At 37.0% G+C, this 14,780-nt stretch overlaps 1 protein-coding gene across 1 annotated transcript in view; it reads left to right on the plus strand.

Annotated features, from left to right (window-relative positions):
* PWP1 (PWP1 homolog, endonuclein) overlaps positions 1-14,780 on the plus strand; it is a 24,779-nt gene continuing 9,999 nt past the window's right edge. The window contains exons 1-11 of the mRNA XM_034402743.3: positions 1-1,370; positions 2,669-2,727; positions 3,488-3,663; positions 3,795-3,880; positions 4,543-4,639; positions 6,887-6,997; positions 8,178-8,305; positions 8,953-9,023; positions 10,846-10,942; positions 12,817-12,878; positions 14,463-14,574. Of these exons, the coding sequence (XP_034258634.2) occupies positions 1,305-1,370; positions 2,669-2,727; positions 3,488-3,663; positions 3,795-3,880; positions 4,543-4,639; positions 6,887-6,997; positions 8,178-8,305; positions 8,953-9,023; positions 10,846-10,942; positions 12,817-12,878; positions 14,463-14,574 (1,065 nt within the window). The 5' untranslated portion in view covers positions 1-1,304. The remainder of the gene's footprint in view (positions 1,371-2,668; positions 2,728-3,487; positions 3,664-3,794; positions 3,881-4,542; positions 4,640-6,886; positions 6,998-8,177; positions 8,306-8,952; positions 9,024-10,845; positions 10,943-12,816; positions 12,879-14,462; positions 14,575-14,780) is intronic.

Consider the following 14,780-nt stretch of genomic DNA (forward strand, 5'->3'; position numbering starts at 1 on the left):
GGTGGGCGTGGTTTGGTTGGTGTGGCAGGGGAAGGATACTGTAAAATCTCCATTCCCTTCCCAATCCAGGGGAAAGTTACTGCAAAATCTCCATTTCCTCCTGATCAGCTGGGACTTTGGAGGCAGAGAATAGATGGGGGCGGGGCCAGTCAGAATTTTTACTACCGGTTCTCCAAACTACTCAAAATTTCTACTACCAGTTCTCCAGAACTGGTCAGAACCTCCTGAAACCCACCTCTGATCCAAATATAATTCACATGACCATGGGGATGCTGCAACTGTCAAAAGAGTGAAAAATAGTCTTAAGTCACTTTTTTCAGTGCCGTTGTAACTTCAAACGGTCACTAAATGAACTGTTGTAAGACGAGGACTACCTGTAATCAAGAATCGATTCAACAGCAACTTCAAATTAAATTTAAAATACCCAAAGATCGCCATGTCCTCGAGTCCCTAATCACCCATCAATTCTTGCAACTGTTTTTAGTTGGCCTTATACAGTATTTTCGTGTTCTACGTTTCCACCTGTCAGGTCATATTCGAGTTGGGTGGCCGTATAAATGCTTTAAATAAGAAAGTAAGTAAGTGTAAAAACAATCTTCCTAGTTTTATGTAGGTCAGAAAGCAAAATGGAAATCAGTCCCAAGTTTAGTGGTAATTTAGGCATCAGTTTTCCCACGAGTTTTATTTAATTCCTTCCCTTTGTGGGGTGGGGGTGGGAGTGTAAGAAGGGGAGTAACATTCAATCTGGTAAAGAAGTCGAAACGTGCACAATACACAAAGGAGCAGGCCAGTCACTCCCTAAACCAGAGGTCTTCAAACTTGGCCGCTTTAAGACTTGTGGACTTCAACTCCCAGAATTCTCCAGCCAGCTATGCTATGCTATGCTGGCTGGAGAATTATGGGAGTTGAAGTACACAAGTCTTAAAGCGACCAAGTTTGAAGACTTCCGCCCTAGAGTCGACATTCGCCCGTCCAGGTTGGACTTAAAGGGCTTTCCCCTCCCGCCGCTCAAATGTCTACCAGTGACGTTGCGGAGTGGGAGGGGGGTTGCCGCGATCTTTTTCTTGATAGCGAAAGGGGCGGAGACTCACGTGTCGCTCCTTGATGACCTCACCCCCCTCCCCGCCAGGGCCTATAGCATTTTGTAACGCTCTTGACCAGCAACAGGGCGGGTGTTTGGGCTTCATGGAGACGTCAGCAAGGAGACTCTGTGGGCGGAACAGGAAGTCGGCAACGCACGTGTCTGCGTACGGGGAAGCCTTGTCCAGCTGCTCCGTTCCTGCTTTCGTATCCCGGTTGGAGCCATGAGTCGTCCCGTAACTTGTGTTGCCTGGGTGCCCCAAGGTGTTGCCAAGGAGACGCCCGACAAGGTGAGAGTCGCGTCCCTCTTCTTTCCAGAGAGCCTCCCCCCCCCAAAAAAAAATCACTTCTGAGCTCCTACAGACATTTCGGGCAGCAAAGTAGTGGATGCTTTTCTCTAAATCAGGGGTCTCCAACCTTGGCAGCTTTAAGACTTGTGGACTTCAACTCCCAGAATTCCCCAGCCAGCAAAGCTGGCTGGGGAATTCTGGGAGTTGAAGTCCACAAGTCTTAAAGCTGCCAAGGTTGGAGACCCCTGCTCTAAATTAGTCTTTTATGCAAAAGCGAAGCAAAGGAAGGCAACGTGGAAAGCGAAAAAAAAAGGGGAGGCGAGTATATAAATTTCCACTTTGTCTCATCTCCGAAATGAGGCCAACCAAGTTCAAAAGGGCATATTTCGCATATTTTTTTTTAAAAAAAAAATTAAGGCTAATTTAAATGTTAAGGCTTTTAAATTAAAAAAACGGGTTGCATATTTTCCTTTGAAAATCAGGGGGAAAAAACTCCCACGGTGTCAGTTTCTGGTACTACTGAACTTTGCAAGGTAGAGTACACATTACATCTTCTGCATTTTGCACCAGGAATAATATTTTGTCCCCGTTTATCAAGCTCGTAATATCTTACAATTATGCGTAGCGAACTGAGTGACCTTCCAAAACAATTTTGAATTCTGCAATGTAACAATATAGAACAGTAATAATGTTGGATTTGAGTTTTCATGGAGCACTCTATTTTTTCCATTGTTCTTGTTTTGTATTATATAGTATCCGTAATTCTCCATGTTTCAATATAATACTTAAATATAATTCTCTGCATTTTACTTGCCCTTCATATAGAATTGTTTAGTTCGTCATATCTGAAAGGCCTTCCCTTGATTTATAGTGTACCAGGAAACATCACATGATGTTAACTATTCAATTTCAGTTTGTTTCTATAGTCCCTCTTGCAGCTAAGTGTCTTCATTTATGTTTCCTGGGCACAATTTTTGTATTTAATAGTTGACTTTCTAGAGAGTTTTACAATTTATTTTCTCAGACTGAATTTTTTAAAAATCAAGTTGTCAAAAATGGACTGTTGATTGGAATAGAGCTGCCATACCTGAGGACCAAGAATATGGGCAACCAGGAGACAATAGTAAAGCAATATTTTAAAAAAATCCTAGCTCTACTCTTATTTCGTTTTACAACTTAGATGTAATAATCCTAATTAAAATATGTTGGATGAAACTTGTTTAAAAATGACTTTGTTTTTCAAGTAGTCAGGCATGATTTAACTACAGGAGGTTTTATTTTCCATGTTTATCTTGCAGGTACAACTTGACAAGGAAGAACTGAAGCGTTTAATTACTGAAGCTAAAGAAAGATTGGAGTATGTTTGGATTGCATTTGAACAAGAGTGAAAAGTCAATTTATAGCAAAACACCTGTATTCAATTTAAAAATAATTAGTCAAGTGAAAATCTAGTTTATGTCTAATTACATTTGTCCAATAGAAATATATAAACTGGATTGAGTGATCTACAGCATAAGTCTAGTAGGTGGGAATTGTGTTAGTGATATATGAAAACGATATAAATTTTTTTTGGCATAGAAGTACTGGAAAAATATTTGTGATTAAATACACTCTATTGACATAAATTGTCAAAAGTAAACAGATCAATTCAGGTTTTGGAAAAAAAATAGAATTAAAACTAGAAGACTCTATAGTAGAATTTTGGAATAGAAAATAATAAAGTCATTACATATTAAAAAGTGCTGATGTCTAATAAAGTGTTATAATTGTACTAACATGCATTAACATATATTCAATACATTGAAACTATGCTTTTTTGTGAGGAAGAGACTGCTACAGAATGTGATTTGTTTTTTCCACAAATAAGTATTTTCCAGTTAAAGGAGATAGGATGTTGGTTGTTAAGTCTTTATAGGATTGCAAATGTATCATTGCTCTAAATTTATCTCCCAAGTACATAACAATGTCAGATTTACTCATCTTCATATTTATCTGGGGTACTATAGAGTGAGTTAGGTAGAACCTGCAAAGTTATTGGCACAGAAACAATTTGGAATTGTACAAGCGACGAAAGATTAGATAGTGGCATTATTGTTAACTTCTTTTTTTACATGAAGGGCAGAGGATGAGGGTGAGGATGGAGATGGAGATGGACAAGAAGAAACCTCAGGTGCCATGGATGTTGTTGATGGTGAGGTAGCCAGCTCTGCTCCCAAAAATGAGGATACTGATAAGCTAGATGATGATGAATTGGCAGAATATGACTTGGATAACTATGATGAAGAAACTGCAGGTATTTATCTCTCCTACTGTATGCAAACAGCTTCTCTAGTCAAGGATGTGCAATTGTGTTTCTTTACAAAAGATGCTACTTGTTTCACAATTACGAATCTGATCAAGAGCAATCTGTTTGTCATATGATAGATACTGAGAGCATTGGAGAAATCTTTGCAGGGCTTGCAGTATATGGAACTAATGAAAATGATCCATATATCACTATTAAAGATACTGTGAGTATTAAAGCATGGTTCCTTTGTTTCTTAACACTGAAGATTGTTTATATACATAATTTTGATACTGGCTAAAGCTAACATTCTGTATTGGTTTGGGGTGGTAGGCATATGATAAGTGTTATTTGAAGAAATGTTTCAGATTAATCAATTTGAAAAAAATTGATTTGATTAACATCTGTCTTTTTATATTGTATTTCTGGGCTTCTGTTTCAGCAACATACTTGATATAAACTAATATATGTTAATTTCAGCTATATTAATTTTAAGCACAATGCATCAAGTCATAATTTTGTACTTTTTCCAGTTGTCTTTTCATTATAATTATTTTAACTGTATCCTCACACATTCAGTTACTCTCATGTACTGTTTCTGAATATCTTTTTATTTTCAAATTTGTAAGAGCTTAGTGTGGGATTGGAAGAAGTGCACAAATGGTTTTTCTTAAACATTAAGAAAAGGTTTTTTAAAATCTCACTTATTAGTTGACAAGACAAATTGTCTTTTAAAGTACAACTGGCTTCAGTTAGTTTTTAAAAGACTAAGCATTCCCAAATATTTGTCTGCACCTAAAATTGTTTCATGATATCTGTTAAGTGCAGTGATAAAATAAGGATTTGAAAATTGAACAAAAAATCATATGCAAGCTTGTATTCTTTCAGGATCAATATGAGAAAGAAGACTTTGTGATTAAGTCAAATGACAGTCTTGTTGTATGTGGCAGAGTTGATAAGGACCACTGCAGCCTAGAAGTTCATGGTAGGTATTAAAATCTTTGTGGCTTTTAAAAAAGAATTGTGGAAGATATGGATGGTTTATTCATACAGGTTTATTCCTGTACTACCTTTATTCATAATAGTCAACTCTATGCTTGAATTCTCCCTCTTTCCAAAAAGGGCTTTTTTACAGGTATGAATTGCTGTAAAAGCACAATTTCAAGTGTTTTGTATTTGTTTTGAGGTGATACATTTTGAGCTTATATATTATGTGTTACTATCAGATTCTTTTTTTCCTGATCATGTGATTCATACCTTTCCCTAAAAATAAGAACATGAATATTTTGTTATATTTTTTATTATTACAGACTGATCAGTTAGTATTGTGTAAAACTACACACTTTTTGTCATTTGTTTATAATTTATTTCATAGAATCATATTGTTTCTTGTAAATCACTTCCCCATATTCTCTTAATGCATTTCGTGGGAAAATAAAACTCAATTTTATAGCCTTGTACTTCCTTGCAGTTTCTTGTCAATATTCTGGAATAATTTATATATCCTCCATAATATTGAAACATAACATTGAAATCTGTAGAGATTCTCAGTCATCTAGGTCATGGTTGTCCCAAAGGTGCTTTCTTCAGGAATGGATTTCCAAAGGAAAAATTGCAGACTACATGAACCAGGAGAGCTACTCAGGTGACTCTGAGGACACAAATAAACCTCCAAGTGCTTCAGCGACCCTCTAAAAGGATGCAAATGACCAGCTGTCTGCAAGGAATATAAATCCTTCCATTCCTCACTATCCTGTCAGCTGAAGAAGCTTCTTGGATGAGAAGTGAAATGTTTTCAACAAGAAAAAACAATGTCCAGTTGCCTCCCGAAAAAAGCACCTTTGGGATAACTTTGAAAATATTGCTTATATTAGATCAGGCTACTTATCCATTTGGTTGAATTGTGTTTGCTTTTACTATCAGTTCCTTGGAGTCTTCACATGTTTTATTACTGTCATTGAGCTCTACTATTTCTTGTATAGCATAAGATTAATAAATGCAGAGGTGTAAATAAGTAAATGAAATATGATTAGTATTGATATTGGCAACCTGTGGGGGACTTACTCATCTTGCATTCCTTCTTTTGAATTCTGCTTATCTAGAACTCAGTAAACTGTAGGAGAGAGGGAAGATTACAATATATGCTTGATAATCTTTTGTGATTTATTTATTTATTTATTTATTTATTCGCATTTCTATACCGCCCTTCTCCTTTCGGACTCAGGGCGGTGAACAGCCAGATAAAAAACATCTATACAAACATCACAATTAAAATAGAATTAAGATAATTTATAAATTTGGCTCGTAATTTAAAACTTGTCAATTAAAATAAATATTAAAATTTTAAAAATTTTAAAACTAACCCTAAAATCAGGACAGACCGGCTAGTTGAAAAAAATGAGTTTTTAGGGCCCGACGAAAAATCCGGAGGTCGGAGATCACTCGTATCTCTGGGGGTAGATTGTTCCATAGGGTAGGTGCCACCACAGAGAAGGCTCTCCTCCTGGGGGTCGTCAGCCGGCATTGTCTGGCCGACGGCACCCTGAGGAGGCCCTCTCTGTGGGAGCGAACCGGCCGGTGGGAGGCTATTGGTGGCAGAAGGCGGTCCCGTAAGTACCCTGGCCCTAAGCCATGGAGCGCTTTAAAGGTAATCACCAACACCTTGAAGCGCACCCGGAAGTCCACCGGAAGCCAATGCAGCTCGCGCAGGAGAGGAGTCACATGGGAGCGCCCCGTCGCTCCCATAATCCCCCGCGCAGCCGCATTCTGCACCAGTTGGAGCCTCCGGGTGCACCCCAAGGGGAGCCCCATGTAGAGAGCGTTACAATAGTCCAGACGAGAAGTGACGAGTGCTTGAGTGACCGTGCGTAGGGAGTCCCGGTCCAGAAAGGGACGCAACTGGCGTATCAGGCGAACCTGACAAAAAGCCCTCCTGGCCACGGCTGTCATATGCCCTTCTAAGGACAGCCGCGCATCCAGGAGGACACCCAAGTTGCGGGCCCTCTCTGTGGGGGCCAATGATTCGCCCCCAATAACCAGATTAAAAATATTGCCTCTATAAAGGAACTCCAAAATATCTTCTCATATTTCATTTTTTGATTTGTGATATAGTATAGTGGTAATGTTAATTTTATTCTTCTCTCAACAACAAGCATAGACGTGTTCTGTATGTTTTTGTAGTGGGAGTATGATTTTTTTTATTTACTTAAAGGAAGTTACTTAATTCTTTCAGTTTATAATCATGAAGAAGATTCCTTTTATGTCCATCATGATCTTATTTTATCTGCATACCCCTTAAGTGTGGAATGGATGAACTTTGATCCTAGTCCCAATGATTCTGCTGGTAAGTTAGTGTACTATTTTATTTCTAATGATACCAACATTATCAGGGGACATCTGTATGAAAGTGCAGAGAGAGACAGATGGGAACAAATATTGAGGACAATTTTTTTTTGGTTTTTATGTTTTTTTCTTGTTTTCTACCACATTTTCCTTTTCCTTTTTTTCTCTGAGCATTTATATTTTTACCTCAGCAGCCATTCTCTTTCCTTTCCTGTTTTCATTCTGGATTGTTTCTCTTCTAAAAGTGTGCAGCTTAGAAGTAGACTTTTCTAGGCATTGCCCTGTAGGATTGTGGGAAAGAGATTAAATGTTATAGTAAACTAGGAAATCTTATTATCCAGCATTAATGATAATGATCATTGTTTTTCCAATTCTGATAACCTATTTGAACAACTGGCTTCAGGGCATTGTTTTCTGATGTCTTTTGTCTTTACTGAGGAAGTCAAGTCTCAGGCTATCAGGCTGTGTTCCATATTATGTAACATTGTAAGACTAGTAAGAGAAATTATGTGTAGCTTCAGTGTCTAAGCACACAACATCTCCTTTCCATCTAAATCCAATGAAAACTGATAAAGTTCAAAAATTGTGATAGATTTTTGATAATTAAATTGATGAGGATGACCAAAGTGAAGCTTAATCAAATAGGTATTCATCCAGTATTGAATGGAGCTGAATGGGCTCCCCTTCCAAATTCATGTGTTTCTATGTGCTCAACCTTTATTCCTTGCAATAAATAGAGAGATCTTTTCTACTAACTCAAAAAAGATTAAAGTAACAAAATAAAATGTATTCTCTATAGGATCATGAGATGATAATGTAAATTTACTACTAGTAGAAATTCACATTAGAAGAGTATGCAGTGCTTTGGATCTGCCATAAGCAACTTGTTCCTGGGCCTGAGAAAATACATGTTTGAGCTGCCTCAACTCAATACATGTAGTCCTTGTTTAGTAACTGCCTCATTTAATGACCATTCATGGTTATGACAGTAATGAAACAGTAACATCTGCTTCTAAGAATAGTAGGTATAGTAAGGGTGCCCATCCCTGATCCAAGGCCCCCTTGCCTACTTTGGAACTACTACACACTTCTACATGTTAAGTAATGGCAAGCAGTTTTTAATATATATATGTATATAGGATTTATGAGATTACACATGATTAACTTGGATATTTCTTTAGGAAATTATATTGCTGTTGGCACAATGAATCCTGTTATTGAAATATGGGATCTTGACATAGTAGACTCTTTAGAGCCCGTTTTTTCACTAGGACATAAGGCGAAAGTAAAGAAAAAGAAACAAAAGAAGGTAAGTATGAGCAAATTTCATATTAATAAAGTTTAAACTTTCTCAGTAAGAATAGCAGAAAGTTGCTTGCCTTTTCAGTCTCTGTCATATATACACAAGCTAATCTTGTTACTCTTGGAAACATTATATGTTGCCTGCTGCTGGTCACCAAGTTGTCAGACTTGCTGGAGGTAACAGTTCGTGAGAAGATTCATCCCAGCCTGTTGTTTTTTCTTAGTACGGTCATTGTCTGATGAAATCTCCAGAAAACTTTAAGTGTACACAGAAAGGCTTCTCCGTCCATGTGTCTGTGCATGGTCCAAGACTGATCTAGATAGTTGCAATGTGGTTCTGGAGATAGAAAAATTGGCTATTATTTTTTACATAGCGCACTTTCAAATTCATTTTCTGTTTAATATTTACAAATATTTTAATTGCTTAAAGAAATCAGTGGGTGAAGATTCTCAGAACAGTTGCTGCCAGGTGTTGTGGAAAATATTGGACTAGGATGATCCTGTACGTTTGAGACTATTTAAGACAGTAGAGTAAAGGAGCAAGGGCAAGAATTGCCTTTCATGTTTGGAAACCTGTGCAAGGGTTATAGAATTAACCTGCTTTTATTATGATATTTAGAAACTCTAAAAAGTTCTTCATCTTTTTACATAAAGAGCTTATCCAAAGAAGACCATCAGGGGCATACTGATGCAGTGCTTGATCTTTCATGGAATAAACATCTCAGGTAATATATATTTACAGATAAATTAGTGTGAATTATGTTTTAAAAAAATATTTCTATAGCTCACAATGAAAGTAATGCACAGTTGAGTTCCACTACATCGAAGTAAGTCATAATTATAGATATCTGTAGGACAATTGCCATAGATTTGGTCTTTGGTCTTTATTCATCTTTGTAAAGATGTAATTTTTGAAATATGCTTTTAACTTATGCAGGTTTATTAATTTGTGTGGCTTAATTTAATCACTGTATGAAGCCACAAAATTGATCTTAGATAGCAGAATACATATTTCTCAATCTTGGCTTAAAGGCAGTCATTGCGTATTTTAAAAATACAGTTCTAAATACTTGTTACTTTTTGGATTTTATAAAGCCTTACGTATCTTTGCTGCTGAATGTAACCAAGGCTTCATGTGCAAACACAAACACATATATTTTATAGTAGCCGAATATACAGTTTTGAAATAAGTGTGGTGCTTGTTTATTTATTTCATGAATAAACTAGCGTGAGATGTGCAAATGTGAAGCGTGATCTTCAGGCAGTTACGTAAGCATTTAAACGGGGCTGATTTGGGATAGCCCAGGTCTCTATGAGTCCCACAAACTTTGACTTTCCTTGTCACAGTGATGTTTTGTCACACAGAATCTTGAAGCATGTTGTGCCTCAACTCAAAGGAAATTTTTGAAGACCTCTACAGAAAAATAACAGATCTATCAGGCCAAAAAAAGGCTGTAAACCTCAAGGGCCAGTCAGGGACATACTTTGAAGTAAAGTTTTTGGGCAACAGTTAATTTTCCTAAGAGGTTATCAGGAAAATTAACCAGAGGTTGGGGACCCCTGATCTATAGGCTTCTCTTACCTTGGTTGAAGGAAATGATTTCAGGAAAGCACTTTGGGAAAATCCAGATTCATAGAAGCCAAGTGTAGCAAAGTGAAAGCATTGGCTCACAAAAACAGCTGTGGAAACAGTGGCTCACAAGAAGTTTGATGTTTGTCTCAAGTTTACAAAAACCCCACCTGATTTTATAGGCTTCTCAAGCAATATTCTATAGGCAGATGAATCAAAAATGAAACTTTTCAAGCTACAGGCAAGTTGTTACATTATTGAAGCAAGTGAGAGTTCACTCTGGATGAGAGACTTCTGCAGGACAATATCATGTCATCATTGTATCAGTTGAAATCAAGCAGGTTATGTTGAAAGAGAATCTAAATATACAATCAAGAGACTAGATCATGAATAATATATTATTCAGAAGAATAAATGTTGCAAATTAAGTCCAAACCTAAATCCCAGAGAAATGTGGCATGGGTTGAAATTCCTATACCGCAATCTGAGGTACTGATGATCAGGAAGTGTTTGGCTACAGTTCTTGCAGCTAAAGATGATGCAACCAATTACGAAATCTAAAGAGGCAGTGGGATTACACTGGCACAACCCATAGGGTGATTTTATCTGTGACATGAATGAAACAGGCGCCAATCCTAGGGATAGCTTTTCATTCAATGGGACAATTTGAAGGTTCAATAACAATCCGTAGCAAGAACATGCAAAATGTCAGAAAATTCAAAAGAGAGCAAATAACAGTTTTTTCAGAAACTGTTTGGTTATTTACCTTATATTTATTCATTTAATTCATTGGGCAATCTATCTGTCACTCAATTAAAACAAAAATTTCTGAGCAACTAGAAAGCCACTAGATTTTATTTAAAAGCAATAATCTCTCTTTCTCCTTCCCTCCCTCTGTGTGTGTGTGTGTAGGGTAAAACACGATCTAAGACCTGCCATTGACACTATTTGCAAATCAATATGCTTGTTTCTTTTAGATCTGTCTTGGCAAGCGCCTCAGCTGACCATTCTGTAATTCTTTGGGACATGTCCAGGGGCACAACAGCAGCAACGCTTTCTCTTCACACAGACAAGGTATGTTGATGATTCTAAAAGCGTAGCCAAATTCATCTGTAGCAGCAAAATAACAAAGAAATCTGGCACAATAGGATATCATACAGATGTATTGCAACAAATGCAATTTTGTTTTTTTTTTCTCTAATACTGTTTTTTTTTTTTTTTTTTTTGTAAAATATAAACAATTTCAGTCAGAGAGTTTGTATCTATTCTACTTGTCACTAGAAAATTAGCTTCTCAATTTCCTTACCCCTTCCTGGAAGAGCTTCAGTACTTCAGTGTTAATATCAGGAACATCATCTTCCTATTCCATGTATAAACCATATAAGCAAAACTATTTTAAATTATTTTAATCTGTATGTGTTTTTTGAAGAAACCTTTATATTCCCTCAGATGGTCATTATTCGTTAATAAGCTAGGAAAAAGAGAGAATGGGGATCTGAGAGCCTTACTAAATGAGGATTTATGAACCAACAAATTGTTGCCATGCTGTGAACATGGAGATAACTCTGCAATTTCAATCTGGAAGCACAAGAGTCTAGCACTATGGGGGAACTGGAGTCCATCGTTGTAATAACAATGTAATGCCCTTCACAGTTTTCTATCAGTTTTTGGCGGTGCCTGTCTTCGAAGCTGGTGGAGACTTCGTAACGCAGGCTCACCAGAGGGTTCTATCTACCAAGTTTCCAGTTCTCTTGGTTGGATGTCACAGTGGTATAGGGTTTCCTTCGCAGTGATTTTGTAGTGCTTGCATAAACAACCTCGGGGTCTCTTCTCAGTCTCTAGTACACCAGAGAGCAACTGGTGAGGCACATTGTTGCTTGCCCATTCTGATGATGTATTCCATCACCACAACTGGGCTCTGATAATCAGAGACTTAATGCTGGTGGATTTTGTGAACTTCGAGGCTGGAGACATGGTCTTGCTGATGAATGCCAAGAATGGAACAGGGAGCATGTATGTGAAATTTCTAATGTTGTTTGGTGTGTCATCAGTAGACCATATAGGAGCAAAAGGATAACCACAGCTCTGAAGACTTGTAGGGGTTTGTAGAAATACGGACGTTGTATTGATTAAGCATTGTAATACGCAGCTACCCCAGAGCCTTGTTAAATGTGATACTTATAAATACTTAAATAACTAAAATAGAGTTGGACTTTGGATTTAAAAACTAAAAAATGTATACCGGTATATGAAAAAAATCAAAGCAAATCTAGATTCAAAAGCTCAATTTAAATTGTTTTTGAATCCTAAGAGACCAAATGATCAAGTACTAAGAAGGATGGGCTTTTTTATCTACTCTATTAAAAAAGTTCTGATAGGCAGATTTAGGGATGAAAAACTGCATTTGTGACCCCCCCCCCAATGTTTCTACAACTTCATTGGCTCTATTAAGTACAGGTTTTAGCGGTATTATAGTCCTAGTTTGTTGAGCCAAGTAAATCTATAGAGAAAAACTCTCTTAAATTTTAGATTTAACTCTGGCTAATTTTATGAGAAGTTATGCAATCACAGCCCAGTGGGAGAAATTAATGTCAACTCCTAGTTAACATAATTATTCAAATAAGATTTGATCTTTGTTTTCCATGGCTATTACTTTAGTTGTTTGCATTCTAGTGAAATGAGCTCTACAGAAATAACATTTAATTATAAATGTTCAAATCAATTAACAATTCCAGACTTTTTGTTCTACATAATGAAGTTTTAGCTAACATAAATTTAACAAGCTGATGGTTGTATGCTACTCTGCCTTAAATTAGCAGTTAAATAGATCATTGAACACTCCTTTCTGTTTGTGGAAAAAAATATAGTAGGAATTATTTAAAATCATGTACACTGTAAAACAACTATTTTGATGCAAATGTATTTCAAATCTAATTTGTTATTTTTAGGTGCAAACACTGCAGTTTCATCCATTTGAAACACAGACTCTCATTTCTGGCTCTTATGACAAGTAAGAACAAGCTTGTTCTATTGCTGCTATCACACTATATAAGTACAGTCCCAAAGGTGCTTTTTCAAGAGGCAACTGGACTTTCTTGCTTTTCTTTGAAGACATTTTTGCTTCTCATCCAAGAAACTTCTTCAACTCTGAGTGGATGGTAGGGAATGGAAGGGTTTATACTCCTTGCAGACAGCTGGTCATTTGCATTCTTTTAGCGGGTCGTTAAGGTCACCTGGAGGTTTATCTGTGTCTTCAAAGAAAAACCAGAAAGTCCAGTTGCCTCTTGAAAAAAGCACCTTTGGGACAACTATGACCTGGATGACTGAGAATCTCCATAGTTATAAAAGTACAGGTAATATATAAACCATATAATGGCAGAGATAAATAATAAAATGTAATACAGGTAGTCCTTAGAATCTTTTATCATAAGACCCCTCCCCCAAAGATACTTAATGACCTTTGATGGCTAGCCTCCCCCCCCCCAGGTCATGTGACAGCATTTCAAGCACTCAATCTGCATTATGGCCATCTGCAGTGTCTGTAGTCACGACCACAATTTACATTTTTGCCAAAACCTAGTGTTTGCTTCATTTTTAGAAAAAAGTCCCAGATCAAACTATTGGTTTGGTTTACCATCTCCATTTTTGTTTAACCACCATAAAAATTATCATAAAATAGGTTGGTTACATGGGTGACCCATTAGGACTTATGGCCATAATAAGTAGGTCCCATTATAGTTGTAAGTCAAGGACTGCCTGTATTTCCTTCATGAGGTATTTGACACAGATAATAAGGAGCCTTGGTGGTGCAGTGGACTAAAGTGTTGTTAAAGTAGCACTTACCTGCCAGCTTCCTGCAATTACTGAGTTCAAATCTCACCAGGCTCAAGGTTGACTCAGCCTTCCATCCTTTCGAGGTAGGTAAAATGAGGACCCGGATTGTGGGGGCAATAAACTGACTTTGTATAAAAAAGAACACCGCTTAGGGGGGCCCAAAAGCCCTACTAAGCAGGTATATACAAAAAAGTATGAAGGCTATTGCTTAATGCATTGTAAGCTGCCCTGAGTCGCCGGAGAAGGGCGGCATATAAATCGAACCAATACATACATACATACATACATACATACATACATACATACATACATACCTTTTATCTTTTCTTTCTTTACCTTTTATTAGATTTGTATACCGCCCTTCTCCTTTCGGACTCATACATACATACATACATACTTGGTTGAGGGTGTCTTCTTTAAAGCATATACTATAGTTTTGGTATGATTTATGGAAGTTCTTCTCTGTATATTCTCAATTGGAAGGATCAACCTGATTTTAGCATCAGCTTTCTATGCATATTTAACTAGAAACAAGACCATTTGAAGCCAGTAATTCCACTTAATAGACTTGCATTCGCTGTTTATTACTTTTATAACCAGTGAGATTGCTGTGACTTTTACTAATGACTCAGCTGGAGTAGGAGTATTTTATTAGTAAAAAAAATGACCTCTCTGTGTCTCACAGGTAAATTAATTTTAGTTTATTATGTTTTAAAAAATGGGTGCCAAATTTGAATAAACGTTTATTGATACTTTTCAGATCAGCCATTTTATATGACTGCAGAAGTCCACAGGACAACCATAGAACCTGGAGATTTAGTGGACAAGTTGAAAGAGTGACTTGGAATCATTTTTCACCTCACCACTTCTTAGTAAGTACAATAGTTCTTTGCGTTTTGTCTTATCTATTGTATGCATTTATGCAGGCTATGCAGCATTTCAATTCAATTCATTGTATGCCATCCAGAGTCACATTGTTTGAGTTAGGCAGCCCTAAAACCTATTAGGTAAGTAAGATAGAAAGAAAATGCTTCACAGGATCAAGAGTGGGGTGCGTTGCATTTGCACCTTTCCCTAA

Source organism: Pantherophis guttatus, chromosome 7 (genome assembly GCF_059756535.1).
Source record: "Pantherophis guttatus breed Tessera chromosome 7, ASM5975653v1, whole genome shotgun sequence".
In the NCBI taxonomy this organism is placed as follows: Eukaryota; Metazoa; Chordata; class Lepidosauria; order Squamata; family Colubridae; genus Pantherophis; species Pantherophis guttatus.